Source organism: Semicossyphus pulcher, unplaced genomic scaffold, assembly GCF_022749685.1.
Source record: "Semicossyphus pulcher isolate SPU_LCO1_2020_fin unplaced genomic scaffold, fSemPul1.0.p SCAF_25, whole genome shotgun sequence".
Taxonomy (NCBI): domain Eukaryota; kingdom Metazoa; phylum Chordata; class Actinopteri; order Labriformes; family Labridae; genus Semicossyphus; species Semicossyphus pulcher.
The window spans coordinates 10,356,059-10,377,152 of record NW_027211699.1 but is presented as its reverse complement, the minus strand read 5'-3'; the positions used below and the strand labels follow the sequence as shown (position 1 = coordinate 10,377,152).

Here is a 21,094-nt window from a genome sequence, read left to right as displayed (position 1 = left end):
TGTCACCCAGTTTGCCATAACGAATAGTTTCCACTGATGCTAAATGGAACGAGTTCTTTTATTCCTGTGACGGACTTTCATCATGGGAAACTGACTTTTTAAAGGGACACTCGAGACGCAGGTTTGGATACCTCTCACGCGTAATTGCGCACAAGAAAGCGGCCCTTTAGCAGCTCCGTGTGCGCACTGATCTCACCTCTGGACCGTGTGTCATGGATCAGCCTCAGCAGTGTGTGGCCATGTATCTGCTGGTGCTCTCCCTCGGACTCCTGATGGACAGGGGGATCTGTCAGCACTACTACCTCCTGCGCCCCATCCCGAGTGACAGCCTGCCGCTGGTGGAGTTAAAAGAGGACCCGGACCCGGTCTTCGACCCCAAGGAGCGGGACCTTAACGAGACCGAGCTGAAGAGCGTGCTGGGGGACTTTGACAGCCGCTTTTTGTCCGTTTTACCCCCCGTGGAGGACAAGTTCACCGGGAACGAGGAGCTGGAGGACTTTGACATCCAGAAGCCCGGTGGAGTACTCCCGAAGGAGATACGAGCGGTGGATTTCGACGTCCAGTTGGGCAAGAAGCACAAGCCGAGTAAGAAACTGAAGCGGCGGCTGCAGCAGTGGCTGTGGGCGTACTCGTTCTGCCCGGTCGTGTACACGTGGACCGACCTGGGGAACAGGTTCTGGCCGCGGTTCGTGCGCGTGGGCAGCTGCCTCAGCAAAAGGTCGTGTTCGGTTCCGGAGGGGATGGTGTGCAAACCCGCGAACTCGACCCACCTGACGGTGCTCAGATGGAGGTGCGTGCAAAGGAAAGGGGGGCTGAAGTGCGCGTGGATACCGGTGCAGTACCCGATCATCACAGACTGTAAATGTTCCTGTTCGAGTTAAAAAAAAGACTGAAAATAACTTATAAGCTCATTATTTTGTGATTCTTCTCTCACGTGCACTACCGAGTGTAGGAATGTATTTTCTGTATATGCGGTGCCATGCAGTTCTATATAGCTCCCTGTACAAAGTCAGTATTATTTTGTAACCAGAGTCTACTTTATTTGTGGAGAATATTGGTTATATATTTTGTATTTATGGAGATCTGGCGCACAGAGCCACGTAAGGACTCGCTGTTCTGTCCATATTTGGATGAAGCAGATCGACCTCAGAGTGGATTATTGATACTGCCATGTGTCTGTGACGTGTTTTATCCTGTAAATTAAGGAAATGTGCTATTTATTCTTTATATTCGTACAATAAAACGACACTGAAACGACTTTAAAGGCTTTTCCTTTCTTCCTTTCATGCGTGGTCACCTGCCACAGTGCGCGCAAAGTGTCGCACCATTTTACGCACCACCTACTTCTTACAATCACGCGGTGATATCCCGCCGCAGGGTGTCAGGTTTGATCCCTGTTAACATTTAACACTTCAATTACAGAAACAGAAGAGGATCAAGTGTTTGATTAGAGGTGTTTGGAAACTGATATTTCTGATTAAAATCAAATAAGGATCCAGCCTCCAGCGCAGCAGCTCTATCTTATCTCACCTGTCAGTCAAACATCAGACCCATTACATGCTGATAAAGGACGGAGCAGTGATGCAGTGATTGAAGGAATCAGCAGCTGCTAACAGTTCTCACTCTTTCATCTGCACGACCCCTCCTCCCCGTTTGCAGCCCAGCAGGAGCTGAGGAGGAGAGGAGAGGAGAGGAGGAGAGGAGAGGAGAAGAGGAGAAGAGGAGAGGAGAGGAGAGGAGAGGAGGAGAGGAGGCTGATGCTCCTCATGTCTCTCTTACTGAATCTATGACACCATTACAGGCTTAATGTCGTATACTGTAAAGATTTTAACATGCAGCCTTTATAACATGCTATATATTGCAATATACTTTACATATTTTCACATAAATCTTTTTGCAGCCATATTTTTACACATATTTACAGTCAGCATCTGTACATCGTAGTTTAATGTACCTTATGAGTTACAAATACTGAGATGCTTTCTGTGTTAATCTGCACTAACAGGTAACTAAAGCTGTCGAAGGAATCCTTACATCTCTTTTCAGAACAATGTTACAAAGTGTTATAACGAGACGGGGAAGATAAAAGATCGCAGAGGACAAATAATATTTACAAAAGCTTTTTTGTGCTGCTTCTTTTTGAGTAAATTCACCGTGTTTCCCCGCACGTGTGAAGTCATTGACCAAACTCACTTCTTTGATATTTAAAATATTGATCCCGCGTGGTCTGTAAAGTTGTATCAACATGAGGACGTCTTTTACTCTTTCACTCACTGATGTTTGTGTCAGCGCTGATTTCACATGAGGTGCTTTTCGACAGCAGGAACTTTCACAGGAACCAGGGTCTGAACTTAGATCCAGGGTATTAGTCCCCCTGAAAAGTTCCTGCTCAGGGGGTAGAACTTTCCAAAGGTCCAGGAACTTTCAGGGCGGGGCCTGCAGTGCTGAACATTTCTGATTGGTCGAGTACTCACAGTTTTATTTCACCCACTAGGGCTGCATGATGTTGGAAAAAAACACATAGTAGCAATATCTTGGTTTGTTTTGTGATATTTATTGCGATATAGTCGTAGTAAGTGAGACAGTGATCCTCCCGTCTCTTATCAATGCTTTAATAAGGCCTACTTCTGCAGCCGCCGAAATAAAGAGTACAACATTTAGATTCTGCCTTGCACAGATTGAATGTGCACGTGCAGCATTTCATGTGTCTGACTTTAGTGTCATTCAGTTTTCACACATTTCATTTGGAGTCGTGTCCCTGAAATCGACCGGAAGTGATGTCAGAAGACGAACAGCTCGCTCAGCCAATAGACTGCTTTATCGGAGCGTTTGTCCCGGTCGCTCACAGTGAATGTGTCGTGTGTTCAAATGCCTCAAAACACCACAACTTTCATCGCAATGTTTTAAAGACACTGCGGTGACATCAGGTGTTTGTGGCCGCAGAAATCACATTTCTTCTGCTGCTTAAACCACTCATTCATAACACTCCTGTATTACGTTGCTGCAGTAATAACTTATTGGGGTCTTAAGTAAATATATTAAATGATAAAATGTCTAACTTGTACTTTAATGTACTTTGTCGTGCAGCAGGTCTCATGTTGTTTGTTCTCAGTGTGTCAGTGCCTCTTTAATAACCTTACAGATCAGCGTTGTTCTTCCAGCGCTGCGTAACGCTCATCGTTTGGCTCCAAACATCCGTAATTGCTTCACATCTTGGCAGTCAGGTACCCTCCTCATTTTACTACCACCACATAATAGCTGTTTCTGCTGCCGGAGTCTGATGCTAATTCATCTCTTAAACTCTTCAACCGTCTCTGTTTTCCACAGCGTCACATATATTCTACTTCAGCTCCTTCCAGCACTTTATTAAAGGCACATGAACGTAACGGCTGCTCCGTCACATCAAACAGAAAATACTGTCGACGTCTTCTCAATTATTTTATTAACATTTCCCCAAAATTCAAAGTGACAATTTAGTGCTTTTGGAAACTTTGGGATCATCAGCAGATCCAAAGTGCTTCAGGTTTAAACACAGAAGGAGCCTCCGCTGGGTCACGCAGCATTTAAGAAGTGAAAAATAACAGTTGTTAATAAATTAGCGCCTCTAATCGTCTGCGTGTCTGCTCCTCTCTCCGACTAAAGACGACTCCCCCCTCCCTCTGTTCTTCCACAGCCTCCGCCGGGCAGACTGTGGGGCACCAGCAAGCCTGTGTTTTGTTTTACTTGTGTTTAGTCCGTAATGATGCTCCTTAGCCTCAGAGCCAGCTCTGCACGTACACACGCTGCACACAAATCCCCGTTCTTGTCACCGGATAGCAATGTAAGGGCGAAGATCTCCACTACAGCGCTTAAACAAACACAGTAAACAGCCTGCGACGTGCGTGTGTGTGTTGGATCCTGAGCGTTTGACGCTGATCCTCCTGTCTTTTCCATGATTCTGTTTGTCCTGTCGCGTTAAGCTCACCGCCGTCCGGCTTCACAGCGACAAGCTCCGTGGATATCCTCCTATTTCAGGTGATGTGTGTCACAGTTAAAGCTGCCACGAGGATTAAAGGATGGACGGTTAACAGCTGCCCCGGAAAAATCACCGAAAAGTTTCTTATAACTTTTGCTTTCTACTATATTTGAACCTTTACTGCTTTAAGTAACAGGTGGCCTACTGAGTTTAACTCAGCTTTCTTTTGTTCCCTCTTGGCTGAATAAGAAGTCTGTGAAGACCCTCCAGCTGGTCCAAAATACGTCTGCATGTGTTCTGACAGGGACGAGGAAATAGATCTTACTGCAGCGCTGCAGGATAGCTCGGTGGATCGAGGAAGATCCAAGAGGAGGCGATGTGTGTTTAAGAGCTAAGGGAAGCTAGATGGAGTCTATAGTCTTAGTTGTCGCCGCCAAACGAAGCCTTTACCTTCATACAGCCATTTAACCACTGCTATACCCAACGTTACAATATCGCCCCCGTATTAGCTTCTCTGGCTCGCTGTAAAACCTTAATAATCCTTTTCACCTATAAAGCCATCACATCTTAAAGAGCTCAAAGTGCCCTTTAACCCCTTACCGTCCCAGGATGCAGGCCTGCTTGTGGTACCTAAAGTCTCATTTCAAGACATTCTGCACCTGAAATTTCCAGAGCTGCCCTTTCACACCTCCCTCCCAGCGAGAAGGACATGACGTAAAAAAGTACACTGCTGACGTCCCCGCAACTGGTGAACAGTTTCAGCGTAGGCCCTCGCAGCCAGAAGCTCCTGAATCTCCTCCTCTCTGCCGTCTGCAGACGTCTCGGCTGTTGTCGTCTCAGGCTCGGACCAGCCCCTAGTTATGCTGCTATAGGCTTACACCTCTTCCTAGCATACAGCGAGGAACTAAGATGGAGCGTGTACAGTTGTCCAGATATAATACAAGCAATGCAAGTGTGTTAAACTTCCCAAATGTTGAACGGTCATCTTGATTGGGGAACTATCTTATTTTTACTCGCTTGTTTGCATCCCTTCCAAGACTGAAACCATTAAGGTGCTTCTTCTCGTCTGTTTAAAGCCAGCTTTCTTGGATAAGTTGTGTATCTTTAGGTGTCTTATAGATAAAAATGGATAAATTAATAGATTTTAAACCATTTAAAACGTTCCTAACGACCTCAAACGTCCGCTCTTGTTTCTAATCATATCTGAGAAACCTGTTCTTCTCCCAGTTTCTATCTTCCCCTCCGTGTTGCTGCTGTAGCTCGGGCACAGCGCTGAAGCCGGTCAGATGATTTGTGTGTGGAGTAATACGTGTTGACAGGGCGCTCGGTGCCTGCTAATACCAGCTGCAGACTGGAGGATGTGGGGCCGCTAGCACCCGTCGTCACTCCTGAGCCGGCTCTCAGCTCTCAGTGGCGTCCGCTGAGCGCGGCCTCGGCTGTCCGCAGATCTCTGCAGCCTGAGATACCCGGGCAGGCGGTGTAATGCTTTTAGCCACCAGTAATCCATTAACTTAATGATCTCTTGGGTTGGGGCTTGTTTTATTGCCTCTCCACTCCCTCCCCCCTTTAACCTAATCAACCTTTTTTCTGTGCAGATATTCTGAAGCCAAAACCTCGCTGCTGATTAAATTCTCCTACAGGCTGCAGATATTTTCCTGATCAAAGCAAACTTCTCCTTGTTAGTTTTGCCAACAATATCAAACACAAGTCGTTCATTTTTCACTACAGATGATACAATTAGTTTTAATACCGCTGACTGGCTCATTAATAGGCCAGAGGTAGCCTTAGCAGCAGAGCTCAGAGGCAGACTCACGAGTTGTGTTTACTCAGTGGAAATGACAAATTTCAAAGATGCTGTTAAACAGTGGAGCACATGAAAGGATGTGCTGTAATGATCACGTCTGAAGGCTTTGAATAAACTTGGACCTCGACTCTGTGATAAAATGATTCACAAAGTTTGTTCTGCTGAAAACCTTTTGATCCTTATAATGCTCATAACGCAGAGAGAGTTTTTACTGGTGAGAACGAACGTTTCTTTTGTTTATAGAAGAGTCTTTATGTTGGAGGTACAGTGAGCTTTTATTCCAAAGATTGTAAAGTCCCCAAAGATGTCAACTTAATCAGCATCATCAAGCTGATTTAGACGTGAGAAATGTCCTTACGATGATGCGACCAACACGTTCTCACTACCAGCTCTTTTAAACTGCTCGGTCAACGGCTCGGCTTCAAAATATGATGATCTAGGCGCCCGTCTGAAGACACTTTTGCCCATGCAAGGCCCCGCCATTACTTTAGGGGTAGTAAATAATCAAACATATTCAAAGCTTGCTGGGAAACGCTTCCCATTTTATGAGTTTTATATGGTCGCAGTTTGTTCAACAATAAATCAACTTGGTTATTTCCTGGAAAAAGAATATTGTTTGGTTTGCACTTGTGTACCTTTTTGAGAGCCAGTGTGAGGTCTTTATACGTTACCTCTTAAAACTCTTAAACGGTTGCTTTTCTGCAGTGACACTGATGAGAGAAGGGTGAAAATCATTTCGACCAAGCTTGTTGTTTCCTGCATATAGGACCATTTTTGAGGTCACGAATCTATCTGACCCACATTTCAACTTCTCTTTAAGGAGTATTTCACAGCTTGTCAGTGAAGACAACCCCTGCTTTAATGACCTGAGTGATCTGTCAATACGATCAAATATAAAGAACTCTCTCTCATTCACTGTCCAGATGTCCGGCTGTGGCTTCGGCAGAGGCCTCAGGGAAACATCCCTGAATGAAGGCAGGTGTTCGCGCCCAGCTGAACAGGGAACAGCTGTTTCTGTTGTTCACACAGCTCAGATATGAACCTGTCGCTGGGTTAAAGCCTCATTCTGTTTCGTCTGATATTTTGTTCATTGTAAATAGAAAGTTTTTATGCTCCTGTTGAGAGTGACCCTCAGGTGTTCAGCCAGCAACTGTTGGTGTCAGTTGGTTTTTCCCATCGCTAATAACGACAACCTCTCCTGTAGCATTTCCTGATAAACTCTGAGTCTCTGCCTCAAGCTCAGGAGTGTAAGTATCTCGGGGTCTTGTTCACGAGTGGGGGTAAAATGGATCGTGAAATTGACAGGCGGATCAGTGCAGCATCAGCAGTAATGCGGGCGTTGTACCAGACCGTCGTGGTGAAGAGGGAGCTTTCGATTTACCAGTCGATCTACGTTCCAACCCTCACCTGTGGTCACAAGCTGACCGAAAGAATACAGAGCTGCTACAGCGGCTGAAATGAGTTTCCTTCGCCGCTTCTCCTTCGCATCGCAAGGAGCCAGTTGAGGTGGTTCAGGCATGTGGTTAGGATGCCTCCTGGGAGGTTTTCCGGGCACATCCAACTGGGAGGAGACCCCGGGGCAGACCCAGGGCTCGCTGGAGGGATTATATATCCCGTCAGGCCTGGGAACGCCTCGGGATCCCCCAGGAGGAACTGGGAAATGTTGGGAGAGGGACGCCTGGGTCACCTTGCTTAGCCTGCTGCCACCGCGACCCGGCCCCGGGTAAGCGGAACATAATGGATGGATGGATGGATGAAATTGTTGGGTTTCCATCATAGACTGCGTAGAAGAAGCAGACTTACCGTTGGATGTTACCAATTGGTTTTTGGAGTCTCAAGTATGGAATTTTGCCCGGTGCCATCTTTGTTTTCTAGAGCCAGAACTTTCAAGTAAAAACAAGATATACTATAAAATGATCGTTACCAAGGAAGTAGCTGAAAGCTTACATTACAGTTTTGTAGTGTTACCTGATTATTGAGGTATGGCCTTGTAGTTAGGGTCGGGTTTCCATGGCCTGACTTTGTACCATATCCCAATGATTTCTAGTAAAAAGTCTCTGGTATAAACTGCCAACTAACCTCCGTGTTGGAGCCATAAAGAGGGCAATTGATAAATTAAGTTACTGAAATCAGTGAGCACTGAATACGAGGAGCGTTTGTCGCTGCCCTGCATGAGCAGTTTGTTGGTGTGCAGTCCTCTGAAAGGCAGACACGTCCTGTCAAAAGTTCTATTTGTTTGGTAAAGGATGCTGTTTGGCATGCGGCCCAGTTCATTGTGCTCTCCCACACATCAGATAATTGGAGGGCTTTTGAAATATCCTCTCTGCTGCTGCTGCTGCTCCCCGTCCTGGTCACGATGTTCAAACCGAGATGCGTGGCAAGGTTGATGTTGATTTTTCCAGCATTTTTGTCCGCTGTAAATTTCGTCGAGCTGGGTTTGATGACTTGTGCGGGGGTGATCCTGCTGTTTGATGTCCAGAGCTCGTTAATCCAAACCTCATCTGGTATGCAAGGTCAGACCCAATACTTTGATGTGCACGGGCCGGCTCTGCCAAGTCTGGAGAGTCGAGAGGGCACTGTTCGTTTATGAAAGATCAGGAACTGTAGCAACCCTGACACATTTTGGCTTTTGTCCATCGACTACTGTGAGGATGAGGTCTGGTTTGTTAAAGGGGCCTCCAGGCTGAAAGCGCACACATGAACGTTTCCTGAGAAGCTGAATCAAATACAAATCTTTCCCCAAACATGCAGGGTAATTGGAGGAATGTGTGGAACCTTCATGTTTTCCTCAGGGAGGCATCAGGGCAGTTTATAAGATGAAAGCTCCGTGATAACTCTGAACATATAAACGAAATATTAGCCGATATTAACCTACAACGTTCATTTGCTTTTTTAAGACTTATTGAATTGTCTTTTTGATAAAACCTCTGCCATCCCTGTACCCCATAAAAACAAGACATAATGAATCATTTGTTCGTTTTGGGTGACGAGTTTTGATTGATTTGCAAGAGCTTGAAACTTTCTTGCATGTTTGGTTCAAGTTCCTTGGAAACGGGGAGGAATGAGTAGAAACAGTGTGTTTGTTATGTAAAATAAAGCAACAACAGCCCCCAGTTTGCACCCAGCACAGGAATTCAGTGCAATTAACTCTTGAGCGTCGCATGTAAATATGAAGGATTGGGGCTCCGCGGGCAGGCCGGCACTCACTCACACACAGGGATCCTGGGCCTTTGTTCTCCCGGGGCTTTGGCTGGCCGCCACACTGCCTCAGTTGGCGGCACCTAGCTATAATTTTCTCACAATGGCTGGCGTGTGAGCCGTCCATCATTCCTCTCCCGTGTCTCCCTGTTTCTCCCAAGCATCCCCCCCTCACCCTCCACTCGCTGGCACCTCTCGAGCCTGGAGCAAATTCAGGTTTACCCATTCCTGAGTGCTTGCCAAGTCTTTCCTATCATTCTGTCATCTTGCACAACTAAACAAGCCGCCTAAGGATATTTATTAATTCGCTGTCTTCACACTTGGCTGAGCTTTGATCAGATGTTTAGTATCTAAACAGATCATTTTTTTGAGATCTGAGGGATCTCAGATGTACTCAAGGATCTCTGCAAATTGTTTCCAGATCCAACTCCTTTTGATTTAGCCTCTCACCTGCAGTAACTTTCTGAAAGGTATAACAAGGAGTTCTGCTCTGCTGATCTTTTCATACTCGTTAATATTCAAGGTAAAGGTGGCAAAGGAATTGGCCATAGGATGGTTGCAGAGTGACATAAACCAGCAAGGATGTCGCTGTTTGATTTGGATTTAATGATTCATTATTTGATGTTGCTTGCATTGCATTGCTTAATACACGTGGGTTTCATCATCGGACTTTGACTTCCTGCAGTGTAGCATTCTGGATGTGCTAATTTAAATCCTTGTAAAGTCAGTCAATGCTTAAGTTCAGATAACAATGCAACAATTCCTTAGGTCTAACCACAGCGTTTGTCTGAACCTGACCAGAGAATCAAAAGGAATCACTGGAGTCGAACCATGTTTCTGGATTTGTTTTGTATTCGCAGTCTTGTCTTCAGGTTTTCATGCATGCCCAGAGGTTTTGGGTCAGAATGGTTCAGGACAATTCACAATACTTGGCTTGTCCTGGTAGCTTTAAGATGATGGGAGGCGAGGTGTCTGGTTTGGGAAATTGGGAATACGTTGGCAGCTTTCCTGGAAAGGCTCAGCTGGATTTTCTGTCTTTCTTTCTTCTCCCTTGGTATTGAACATTACCTGGATGGACTCCAAGTGTTGTTCAAATGGGTTCAACTTATAGAAATACAGTACATCATGCTATTATTGTGCATCAGTAAAGGTGAACACTCTGTTTGCTGGCAGCCACATTCTGCTGATCTCTTCAGGTCTGCAAGGAGTCCTCAGGACGGGTTCTGTGTAGCTCCCTTTGCAGCCTGTTCTCATTTCCAACTTGAGAGCTGGGGACCACTCTAGTGCATTTCTGGACACTGGTTTCTAGCTTATTGTTTTGAGGTCTGATGATGGCGTTTGAAGAGCAAGAAAGTCCGTTTGGCGTGACAGTGGAGGGTGATGGACAGGTCAGTAAAACACAGGACTATCCAGTACACCAGGGTTCCAACGCGTTCTTATTCCTGGTCATCAAATACCGCTGCGTTATCACAGCCTTCTGCCACCTCATACATGCGCCAAAGGTAGTTAGCTCCCTTGTCTCCTGGGCGAAGGTAGGTCCCATCAATTCCACCCTGCGAGGACCTTCTTGGTCTTTACACTATCTCAAACAGCTGCTTGTCTGATTGCTAATAGCACAGCAGTAACTCAACAGTACCCTGATTACCTACTGTGCCTTTATTGGGGTAGTTTGGGACATGTTTTCAATTTCGATCCGTGATCTTGACCAGTGGAACTTTGAGTTAAAGTTTCAGGAGTCATTCGTAGTTGTTGAAGTTTGTCTCAGCATGCTGGCATACCTCATGACGCTGAAGGAAAAGTGGCTTGGTTTAGCGCTGTTTTGCTGTAGGGGCAGGAGGTGATGATACAACTTAAAATGAAGAGGGGGTCATAGACTTCAGTTGACCAGAAACTTCCAGAGGACACAGGACCTTGTCTTGCTAAGGCATCACTTGGGAGTTTCACCGTTTGGTCGTCAAAGACTCAGAAGAATGTGAGTGCATGCGACAACCTGAGACGATCTGAGAATGACGGATTTGGCACCTCAGTCTAAAGCAGGATTACTGAAAGTTCATAAAACATGAAGGTTATCAGGAGCAAAAGCCCTCCAGCACCAGAATATGAGACTGAAACAACTTCACGGCTCCATCCTGATGACTGAGCACCATCATTAACACGCCTGTGGTTGGCTGATATAATTGCCTTCTGTCAAGGTGCTGCACAAACATGTCACATAAATCCTGTATGTTTTATGGGTAGGACGTAATCCCACATTTCAGCAGTGAGATTTAAGCAAATCTGTCCGCCACAAAGAAACATTTCTTCATTGTGTATTTCTCACTTATTGGAAATGAAAACCTGACAGACAAGTATCTCACACTCAACCTGCAGGCTTTAATACTCACAGTATTTAGATTTGGCTTAACAGGCGTTTCAGAAGTTATTGTTAGTCATGAAACTGTTCCAGCATGTGACTCCTCCTAAAACCACAAATTGCCGTTTTTACATTTCTGTTTGTGTAAGAGTCAAACAAACAAGATACAACGTGTTAATTAGTGAGTTTCAGGAGAGAGCCAGGCTAGCTGTTTCCCCATGCTTACTTGCATTCTTTTATGCTAAGCTAAGCTAATCTCTTTACAGCTGCTGCTCCAAACCAAACACACAGATCTGATAGTCGAGCCAATTTCCTCATCGGATTCTTCAGAGCCGATTTCCTCATCAGATTCTTGGACAGAAACTGAAAGAAGAGTCCCCCCCACCCCTTAAACTTGGACATATTTGCTGGATACGAAGCATAAAGATCTCATACTGTTGTCGTTTATTGAAGACTCAATGTCCAAATCGATGACATGTAACACCATGGGTTGCATCCCAATTCCCCTAGTTGGTCCCACCCTTCCATTGGCGCTCTACGATGGAGTGTTTGGTGGCCTGCTCCTTTCGGGTAGTGGTCTTCTAGCGCCTTGGCTTAACTGCACGCCTGAACGTCGCATGTGCATCGTGGAACCTCTTGCGTTTCATTTCCTGGGCCATGTCAACAGATTAGAGCAGCCTCAGCCGAGCCGGGGCTCGTGCACCGTTGCAGCGCCGCAAGTCTAGAATTTGGGACTCTTGCACATTTTTCTGCAAGCCCAGCGTGGTTTGGGGCAAAGTAGACTGTGAAACGGATCTATTGATAGTCATATTGGCATAATACCAGCAATATTACACCTCTCACCTCAATGTTATTGTCTGTATCTGTAGAATATGTCAAGTGCAAGAAATGTGCGACTGCCAAACCAATCAGGACTCTTTGCTCCAACATTTTGGGGGCAGTAACAAAAAGAACAGCACTTAAAGTAAAGTACAACATAAAGCATCTGTAAGAACACCTGAATGAGCTAGGAAGGGAGGATGAAACCTCATGCGGCTTTGGTAGAAAATATCTGGGCTTCAAACTACAAAACACAGCAACATCAAAACTGGAGTAAGGCACAACTACACCTTGCTAATTTTAACAGTTTAAGTCTCACAAGTGTTGAAGCGTCTTCCCTTGAACTGTGCCTGTTCTCAAGGACATTTCCTCGTGCCTTTTCTCCGTTGTTCTGCAGATCCAGACTCACAAACCGTCATTCTTTTCCTCTACCTACTTTGAGGGCAAAGCTGCCCGAACAGAGAGAAGAAGAAGAACGCTTATAAAACAGAGGAACACGGGAAGCAGGCGGCAGAGGATGGAAGACAGCAGATTTATCACCCGACCGTGGAGTGGAAAGAAGTGCTGCTCGTCTGGAGAGCCGGTTTCCACTTCACTTTAATTCAGTGTGAAGAGTTCGGGACACACGAGTGCGGTTTGGGGAAGATAAATGGGAAACCCAGGCGTTTTCCATCCAGACTGACACCTCTCTGTATTCTGATCTGTAATGAACCCTCTCGGTTAGTTGTTGACAGGATTCAGAGGTTAATCTGCTGCATGTTGATTCAGGATTTCAAGCATGTCTTGTTTTGGGTTTGAACTTCAGATGAGTGTCCAAATTTGTTTTCGGCATCTGAATGTTCTTTTTTTCTCACACGATTTTCATCCAGGGAATATTAACGACAGCTGCTGTGTTCTGAACAGCAAGAAAGACGTTTATTTTAGGGGATATCTGCCCCCTAGTGGTGCAGATGTGCGCAGATGTTTTCCACAGCTTAGAGATGATGGATACAGCGTGCAAAAGCATGTTAAATAGGACTTTTGTTTGCACAGGACATTAGCTAAGCTTTTGTCTGATATATCTCGATCTGTGACTGACAGCGAGGAGTCTGATTGGACGGGACGGTTCCTCCAAATATTTGATTTAAAACCTTTTTTTTAAATACTTTCCAACGTGTGCGTTTGAAGACATTCTGTATCTGCACAAAGAAACCTGCACTAAATGGCACGTGTGATGAAAGTAAAATGACTTGGCCCTCATATTCTGGGGTCACAGGCACGTCAACGTCTGCTTTATTACCGTAGCATGTTAACCTGAAGCGCCGCTTGCCATCCAAGAAGAAGCAGAGGAGCTGCATGAAAATGATTACAACACAATTATATCGGCCACTTTGTTGCGACTCCTCGCTGCCCAGCTGTCTGCCGCCTGCTGCCAAGAAATGGATTAGTTTCACCGCTCCTCTAATAAGACTGTTAGACCAACAGCGTGAGCTCAAATAAATGAATGAAAGCTGCGGATGGGGTGACAGAAATAGATTAATAATGTCGGGCTGCGGCGTGTGTCTTCATCCAGTCAGAGCTGGAAAAGTGGCAGAAGCAAGAGGAGCTTCTCATTATCTGTGGGCAGCCACAAGACTCTCAGCAGCATCAAAAAGCTGTCAAACGTTCTCACACAGGACAGGCCGACGTCAAACAGAGAGTGTTTTGTATCCCCGGAGGGCAGAAGCACAACCAAGGCGGTAATAAAACTCAAGCAGACCATGTTGGTCCTGTAAACGTAATCTGCAAAGTGTTAATTACAACCTGGCGCCTCTGTGAAGCTGTGTGTGCTGGAAGTCAGCTGAGTCGTCAGCGGCGTCCTGATCTCCTTTCCAAACAACACGGCTCGAGCCATGGCGACAGCCCTGGAAACGAGATTGTCCCTCTGTTGACGCTCCCGTTTGAATGGGCCGCTTTAAACAAATTAAGAGCCGGTCGGATGCTGTGTTTGTGTGCAGCCCTTTCTCCTCGGGGGTGGGGGGTCGCAGCCAGAGATCCTGTGTTGTTTACTGTCATTCATGTGAAGGGCCGACGGTTTGTGTGTTTACCACACACAACTTCTCACAGATGACACTCAATGAAAGTGCTCTTTACACGGCATTATGGCCCACACAGCAGCGAGACGCCGCGGCTGCAGAGCTGCAATCATTAATCAGAAAGACAATTGTCCAAAATCAAACGTGTTTTTAAACCTGAGCTTTGACCTGACCTCACTTTTTGGGTCTAAATGACTAAAAGGTACAACACATTTAATTTTTTTCCCAGCAGTTAGTCAGCTGGCAGTAATGGCTGCAACATAAAAATGTGAAAATACATTTAATTCCCTTTGAAGTGTCTGACAGTGCTCGACCTTTTTGTCAGAATCCTCTTTTTAAACCAAAAACAGCCGATGCGTCCGTCTCTCCAGAGATTCGTTAGACACAAGGAATCATTTTAACCCACAGAACACACAAGTTCCTGATGGGTTAGTTTCTTTGTGTTATTGTGTGGTACAAAGATGATTAGCTTTATCCACACTAACAGTTTAAATCACCAAAGTCACACAAGTGATTGTTGCAGCTTTAGACCAGGTAACCCTCGGCCCAGTGAGGTAACATTACAGTTTTTGTCTACGGAGTCTGGTGATTTAACAGAGACAAAAAGCTTTGGGTCTTTTTCAACCAAAAATGCCCAAACTTTAATGAGGAGCTTCTCTTGATCATTTAAAATCTTTTGACTACATTTCCAATAAAAAAAGGAATTTTCCGGACGTCTTCTTGGACAGGAAACTGGTAATTGATTTATTGAGACAGTATTTGAAAGACTCATCGATTATGAAAACAGCGGCCAGCTGTCGGCTCTGTTTGATCTTTTGGAGCGTAAAAACAGTTTTTATTCTCACTCTGCCTTTCAGGATTTTCATCCCTCCTCTCCTTTGTGAGACTTAATTCAGAAGCCTCTGTCTCCGTCCTCCTCGCTCTGTGCGGCCCCAGAGGACAGGGGTTCAGTCAATGAGCCCCTCTTTCAGATTTTGTTATTTTGTTATTGTGTAATGGCCTCCGAAGGTTGAAGGATGGCTCCTCTACAGGTCTCCCCGAGGAGCAGGCCCACTATCTAGACATTAATCTACTGCTGTGAGACAGACACGCTTGTTTAGCTAGCACAAAGCCCAGTAAGCTGTTGTCTCTGAGAAAAAAGCTGGCCGTCTCCAGAGCCACTGGAGGCTGCGATGGCTGGAGCCAGAGTAATGACCTGTGAAATTCACCGATAGACTTGTCCTGTTGCACACAGGTCCGCCGGCACCGGGCCTTGTTCGCGGCCTGCCGCTGATTTATCAGCGTGCCTCTGCTGGTGCCATGGGCTTTATGGGGTTTTATGTGGGTCGACCAAAGGACCCCAGTTTGGGGGAAATTAATGCAGTGTTTGTGCGTGTCAAAGCCTGAAAAAGCTGAATTTAAAACTGTTTCTTATCCATTGAAATGGTTTAAAAAGATACACTTTAGGTTTCCAGATAAATAGTCAATATTTGAGCTCTATTTCCACTAGTGTATCACAGCAATGGCTTCAAATATTTACACTGCTTTGTCCTGTGAAACAGTCAATATTTTCTCTCCTCCTCAATCAGATTAGGATGTGAGGCTGAAAGTAAAGGAGAGGCGCCTTTGAAGGTGGTAAGGAGAGGAGCTGTGTCTTCCCCAGAGCAGATTATACAAAGATCAGAAGGGCAAACTCCCCGCTGGCACCTTCTGTCTGCAAGATACAGTTTGACTTTGTTACCTCGGCCTCACAGCAGAGGGAGATTCCTCCTGATTCCTGCCCCGTGGGTGTTAAAGAAACTGCTGGCTGGAAGAGAAATCTGATTTAATGTTGGAAGTGTTTTAGAACATAACTCCTCAGACTTTGTGACACTTCTCTTTCATCTCCTCTGGTTCTCTCGATTATCTAGAAGCAGTGGTTAACCGTATTGTGTTATTGCTTAATCAAGTGTAATTAAGGCAACAGACATGTAAGATGTCTGAACTTGACACATGTTTCACAGCCAACAAACAAGAGGCTACACCTAAGCGGGCGGCTGTGCAAAATGCTAATGTCAGCATGCTAACTTGTTGATATTTTCTGTTAACATTTGCTAGTCAGCACAAAACACAAAGTTCAGCACAGGCTGATGAAAATGTTGTGCTGTGGGGCATTTACTGTATATGAAAGTAGGTTTAGGATTTGGTTTCAAAAGAGAAGCTAATGCAGGTTTAACTCGATTAGTTCCTAACTGCCAGCGAGGGGCAATCTCAGCACCATGTTGATTTTGTAAGTTATGGTCCCAACCATGATGACCTGACATTTAGGATAAAGCAGTAGCAATGGGTTCCAAAAAAAGATGACATCATTTGGCGTGCCACAAGGCGGAGTTTTAGGTCCCCTGATTTTTCTTTCTTAATTGCCTGTTTTATGATCCAGGGACACAGTTGTGAGAATTTGATGCAACTACATGTTGCCATTCATCCAACCCTGGGTCCAGTTGGTACCTTTTTAAATGTGTGTTAGATAAACAGTGTAGTTGTTCTTGATGTAATTCGTCAGACTTACCGTAACCGTGGTACGACTTTTTGGCTCCACCGATCAACAGTACACTGAGTTTATGGCAGATCCATCTCATTTAATTCTGCTGCAATTTTTAATTGATGTTCAACAGTTAATAAGGACATTAATGGAAATTGCACTGTATTATTTCCTTCAATTAAAATTAGTTAAAATAATAATATTATCAAACTCAGGTTGGGCCCAAAGATCCAACCTTTACCGCCCTGTCCAAAGTTATTTTAAGATCTTATTAGTAGCTTCAAGTTACCAGATGTTGGCAGCTGAAAATTTCATGACACTCAGAAAATGTGGTTCATTAAAATGTTTATTTTCTCGTTTGTAAATGAAACTTTTATTTTGCAGTAACTTAGAAACCCAAGAAATTAAATGCACTTTTATTTCACTTCTTATCTGCACCTCATATGTTGCTGTTTGGTTCATACGTTGACATGTTTGTGTTCGAGGCTTCCAGTTAAGTGTTTTGTATAATAGGTGTCCGTCACATTTTACAGGTAGCTGAATGTTGTTTATGACATCAGATACCAAGACTAATCAATAGGTCTCTCTCTGCCTGCTTGCCCTTCAGGTGTCCGTGAATTCACAGGGAAGGAGGCGGAGTCCAGGCCGTGTAATAAAAGTAAGCTTGGAGGGAAAAAGTGACAGATGTGGAGGGCCTGTGCCAGCGCGAAAAAGCGAGAGTGGGACTGTCAGACATGTCGACTCCGGCGTAGTGATGGATGGAGAGTGAGGTAAGACAGATGACATCGTCTGTCTGAGGCCGTGTTGTCATAGTGGAGGATTGCCGCTTGTCTTAACCTCTCAATATCAGAGAGCAAACTGAAGTTTGTTTACACTGCTCCAGTGGAGTGATTTAGAATGAGGGGGCTCGGGAGACGAGGGTGTGGAAGGTATGCTCGCTGGAGGGTCGGATCAGGTTTCTAAACATTCCCTTTGAAATCGAATAGCGGCCATCCCAGGCGTTTCAAACTCAACCAGCCCCGCTTGGTCGCAATCCTCAAGATAGAGAGGAGTCCAAACACAAATACAAACACAGTTTAATATCAGTGTCAGTGCTGGCCTTTAAGTACTCGTGTTAGTCAACATCTACAGGCTGGATTCTGCCAGAAGTACAGGGTGAATAAGGGCCTCTAGTTTTTATGGAAGAGCATTCGGGACATGCAGGAGGAAAGTGTTTTTAGTTTTGCATTTCAAGAAGTGGAACAATCAAGCTCATTACCAGATATGAGTAAATAATCAGAGGAGGAATGTGTTTTTTGTTTTTGCATATTGACGAGAACATCACCAGTTATGGAGAACAAAGTCGAAATGTTGTACAAAAAAAGTCCAAATGCGAAGAATGAAACACATTCAGAGTTTAAGAATTATTCTCAAGTATAAGAAAAGAAAATTCAAGCAGCAAGATTTAAAGATTTATTTATTTATTTTGTCCTTGAAGAGGAAAGTACGGTGGCCTGGAGCAGCCTTTTCCTTTTGCATGTGTTTTCTGGGTTTGTGTTTCTTTAATGCATTTGTTTTCGGCCTTTTGCAGCACCTTCTTTTTCCATCGTTGCTTTTGTTTTAGACTTTCTCATTCTGTTTTCTTCCGTTTCTTCTAATGGAAACCGTTCAGGCCGTTGCAGCACGATTGCCCTCTTTGGCCACCGTAGGAAAGTCACCGTTTGAGAATAAAGTCGAAATTGTAAGAAAAAAAGTTGATCTTTCTGGATTGTTGCCGGATATAAAAAGAAGAAATGAAGTTTCTTGAAAACCAGTTAAAAATAAAGACAAACGTTGAGAACAAAATGCAAATGTCCAGAGTATAATGTCAACTGTATTCTAGCTTTGTAAAATATATATCTAATGTTCTGTTCTGATTGGCACCAATATTCCTCCATACGTTCGGTATGCAGCTTTTCTTTTCTTGATGAGATATTTTGTAGTTTTCTGATTATTTTAAGCCTTGACGATTATTGTCAGCCTGCAAAGGTAAGTAAAACATTTTCTGCAAATAATAAGGTGAAAAAAAAAGTCCTCCTCTGCTCCTAATCAGGCGTTTGTTTGCATCTTGTGTATCAGTTGCTTACATTAAACAAAGCATCATGGAAAAATCTTATTTCTGGCTTTTAAACAAAGACCGGAGCGGAGCGGAGAGCTGATTGATTTACGACATCTTGTGTTGCTAAAACAATAAGACGTCCTGGGGAAAAACACCAAAACATCCCTGGAGATGAACTTGCTGAATGCTCTTCCAAACAGCGCGGTGCGGGGTGTGTGTTATTGCGATGGAAGATGGATTGGAGTCTGGCTTATTTTGCCAGGAGTCAGGTGTGGGGGATCGGGGTTGGTGCATCGGCGCTGGGGGCGAGCAGGGAGGGTTTAGGCTCTTTTCCAACCCCGGCCTGAAGTCAGCGCTGGGCCGAGTTTGTTGGATATGTGTGTGTGTGTGTGTGTGTGTGTGTTGGGCTGGGGGTAGTTGGGATTACACTGTCACACTGTTCATACTGTTTATGCATACCAGGCCACTGTGAGTGCCTCTTTGTCGCGTAAGTGTTTACTTGAATTTATTTTGGGAGAGTTCCACATGACTGCGACGGGGATCTCTATAAATTATGGAATCGAGCGCTTTGTGTAGTGATAACTTCTGTCAGGTCGTCGGGCTGTGTGACAGTGTTTTTAAGAGCGTGTAAATACAGGGGGTGCTGAGAGAGGGAGAGGGGTGTCCGGGTGTTGAAAGGTGCTGCAGACTTTCTTGTTCATTTAGTCTCTTCAGCAGAACAATAACAACGCTTGCACTTACTCACACACGTTTAGTGCTGAGAAACAGCAGTGGAATATATTGTAACTACTATTAAGTATTATAAAGTTAAATCCTCAAAGACTTTCAGTTAAATGAGCGTCTGTTTGAGCCACATGAAACCCAAGTCCACCACAGCCTTCTTGGGTCTTATGTATATAATAATAAGCACCCACGCTTAAGAAAGTAGTGTCCGTCCAGATTGGAAATGTTGTTATGTATTGGGTTTTAAATGGTCATGACTTTGCTTGGATATTTATTTAATCTCTTGCCCTAATCATTGGAAAAACACGGCAGCTATTTGCCTCTTCACACCTACCTTTAGCAGCTTTTACGGGCCAAGTATTGACGACCACGGGTGTCTCGCATCGATTGCAGTTGCCCTTTTTCGGAGTTAGGATCAGGCTGTTGATCGAGCCATCGTTTACGCATAGCTTTGATAACAAACAGGGACATCTCAGCTAACAGTGCTTGTGTATGCTAACGGCTAATTATGATATGGATAGCAAAACATTTTGCAGCTCACAACTTCCAGACAGGACTTCTGCTTCCTCTGATTCTGACTCACTGTTTTCTTCAGAGGCAGCAAAATGAGCTGCTTTCCGAATCTTTACTTTCACTCAGATTTTTGTGAGAGTTAAAATCAAACCTGCATTTTTACAATTTCAAGCCACCTTTTCAGACGCATTAGGGCACAAACACTACTTAGCTAAACCTGGAGGAAAGTCCTGAGCTGTTTGACCCGTCCATCATCCTGTAGGTGTTATCATTAGCTCACAGTTACATGGCTTATTGCCAACACATGGCCTTTATTTAATAATGCTTAAACGTTTTGAAATAGTCTTAATAGGTCATTGATTCGCTATAGATAACATAGCACTTTTTTGTTACAGTTGCAGGTCATGCATTTTTACACAGGTCAAGTGAGGCGAAAGCTGGACACAACAAAACGTCCCATGCTTGGAGAGATTATCTGGGTTACCAAGTGAGTGCCAAATCAAAAGTTAAGTTATTCTGTGGTTGCCTTAAGTCGTGTACAGCCAAGCCACACACACGCAAGACCTACAGAGAGCCAGAGGCAAATCAATACTGAGAATCCACATCTTTCACTCTGGACAAAGTGTAAGTATGCTGCTGTGCAAAGGTTATAAAGTCGGTTCTGTTGTGGTTTTAAATCTGTAGCCTTTTATTTCAGAGTCTGATAAATTACACTTATGTTTGCTGCATATAATAACTGTCAGGATTTTAATCTCCAGTGTGTAAACCAACAGATTATACAATTATGCTTCATGAAGACACTGAAGAGCCGTAAAGTTCAAGGACAACAGCACCACCCTGTGGCCGCAGCCGTGGATGTGTCCCCCGGTCACATTTGAAAGGTGGTTTTAGATGGGACTTTTTTAGCAGGCTGGTTTAATGTGAATTAAAGATCAAATCCCGTCTTCACATGTTGGAAATGTTTTCTGACAAAACATTTTAACCCATCTACTACATCCCAAACATACTGAATGTTTAGCAGCAGATGTCCACATTAAAGAAGCGGACATATTTTTTACTCGACAGAAAAGAAAAACACGACTCAGACAGAAGGTTGTA

General features: G+C 44.5%; 1 protein-coding gene across 1 annotated transcript; it reads left to right on the top strand.

The window, feature by feature from the left end:
- The first annotated feature begins 212 nt into the window (after window positions 1–212).
- LOC138604399 (noggin-like) lies at window positions 213–881 on the top strand. The gene has a single exon (XM_069676323.1). The coding sequence runs from the start codon at window positions 213–215 to the stop codon at window positions 879–881; it is 669 nt and encodes a 222-aa protein (XP_069532424.1).
- The last annotated feature ends 20,213 nt before the right edge of the window (window positions 882–21,094 follow it).

Coding starts and splice junctions, on each gene's coding strand:
- LOC138604399 (XM_069676323.1), top strand. CDS start 213: ATGGATCAGCCTCAGCAGTGTGTGGCCATGTATCTGCTGGTGCTCTCC.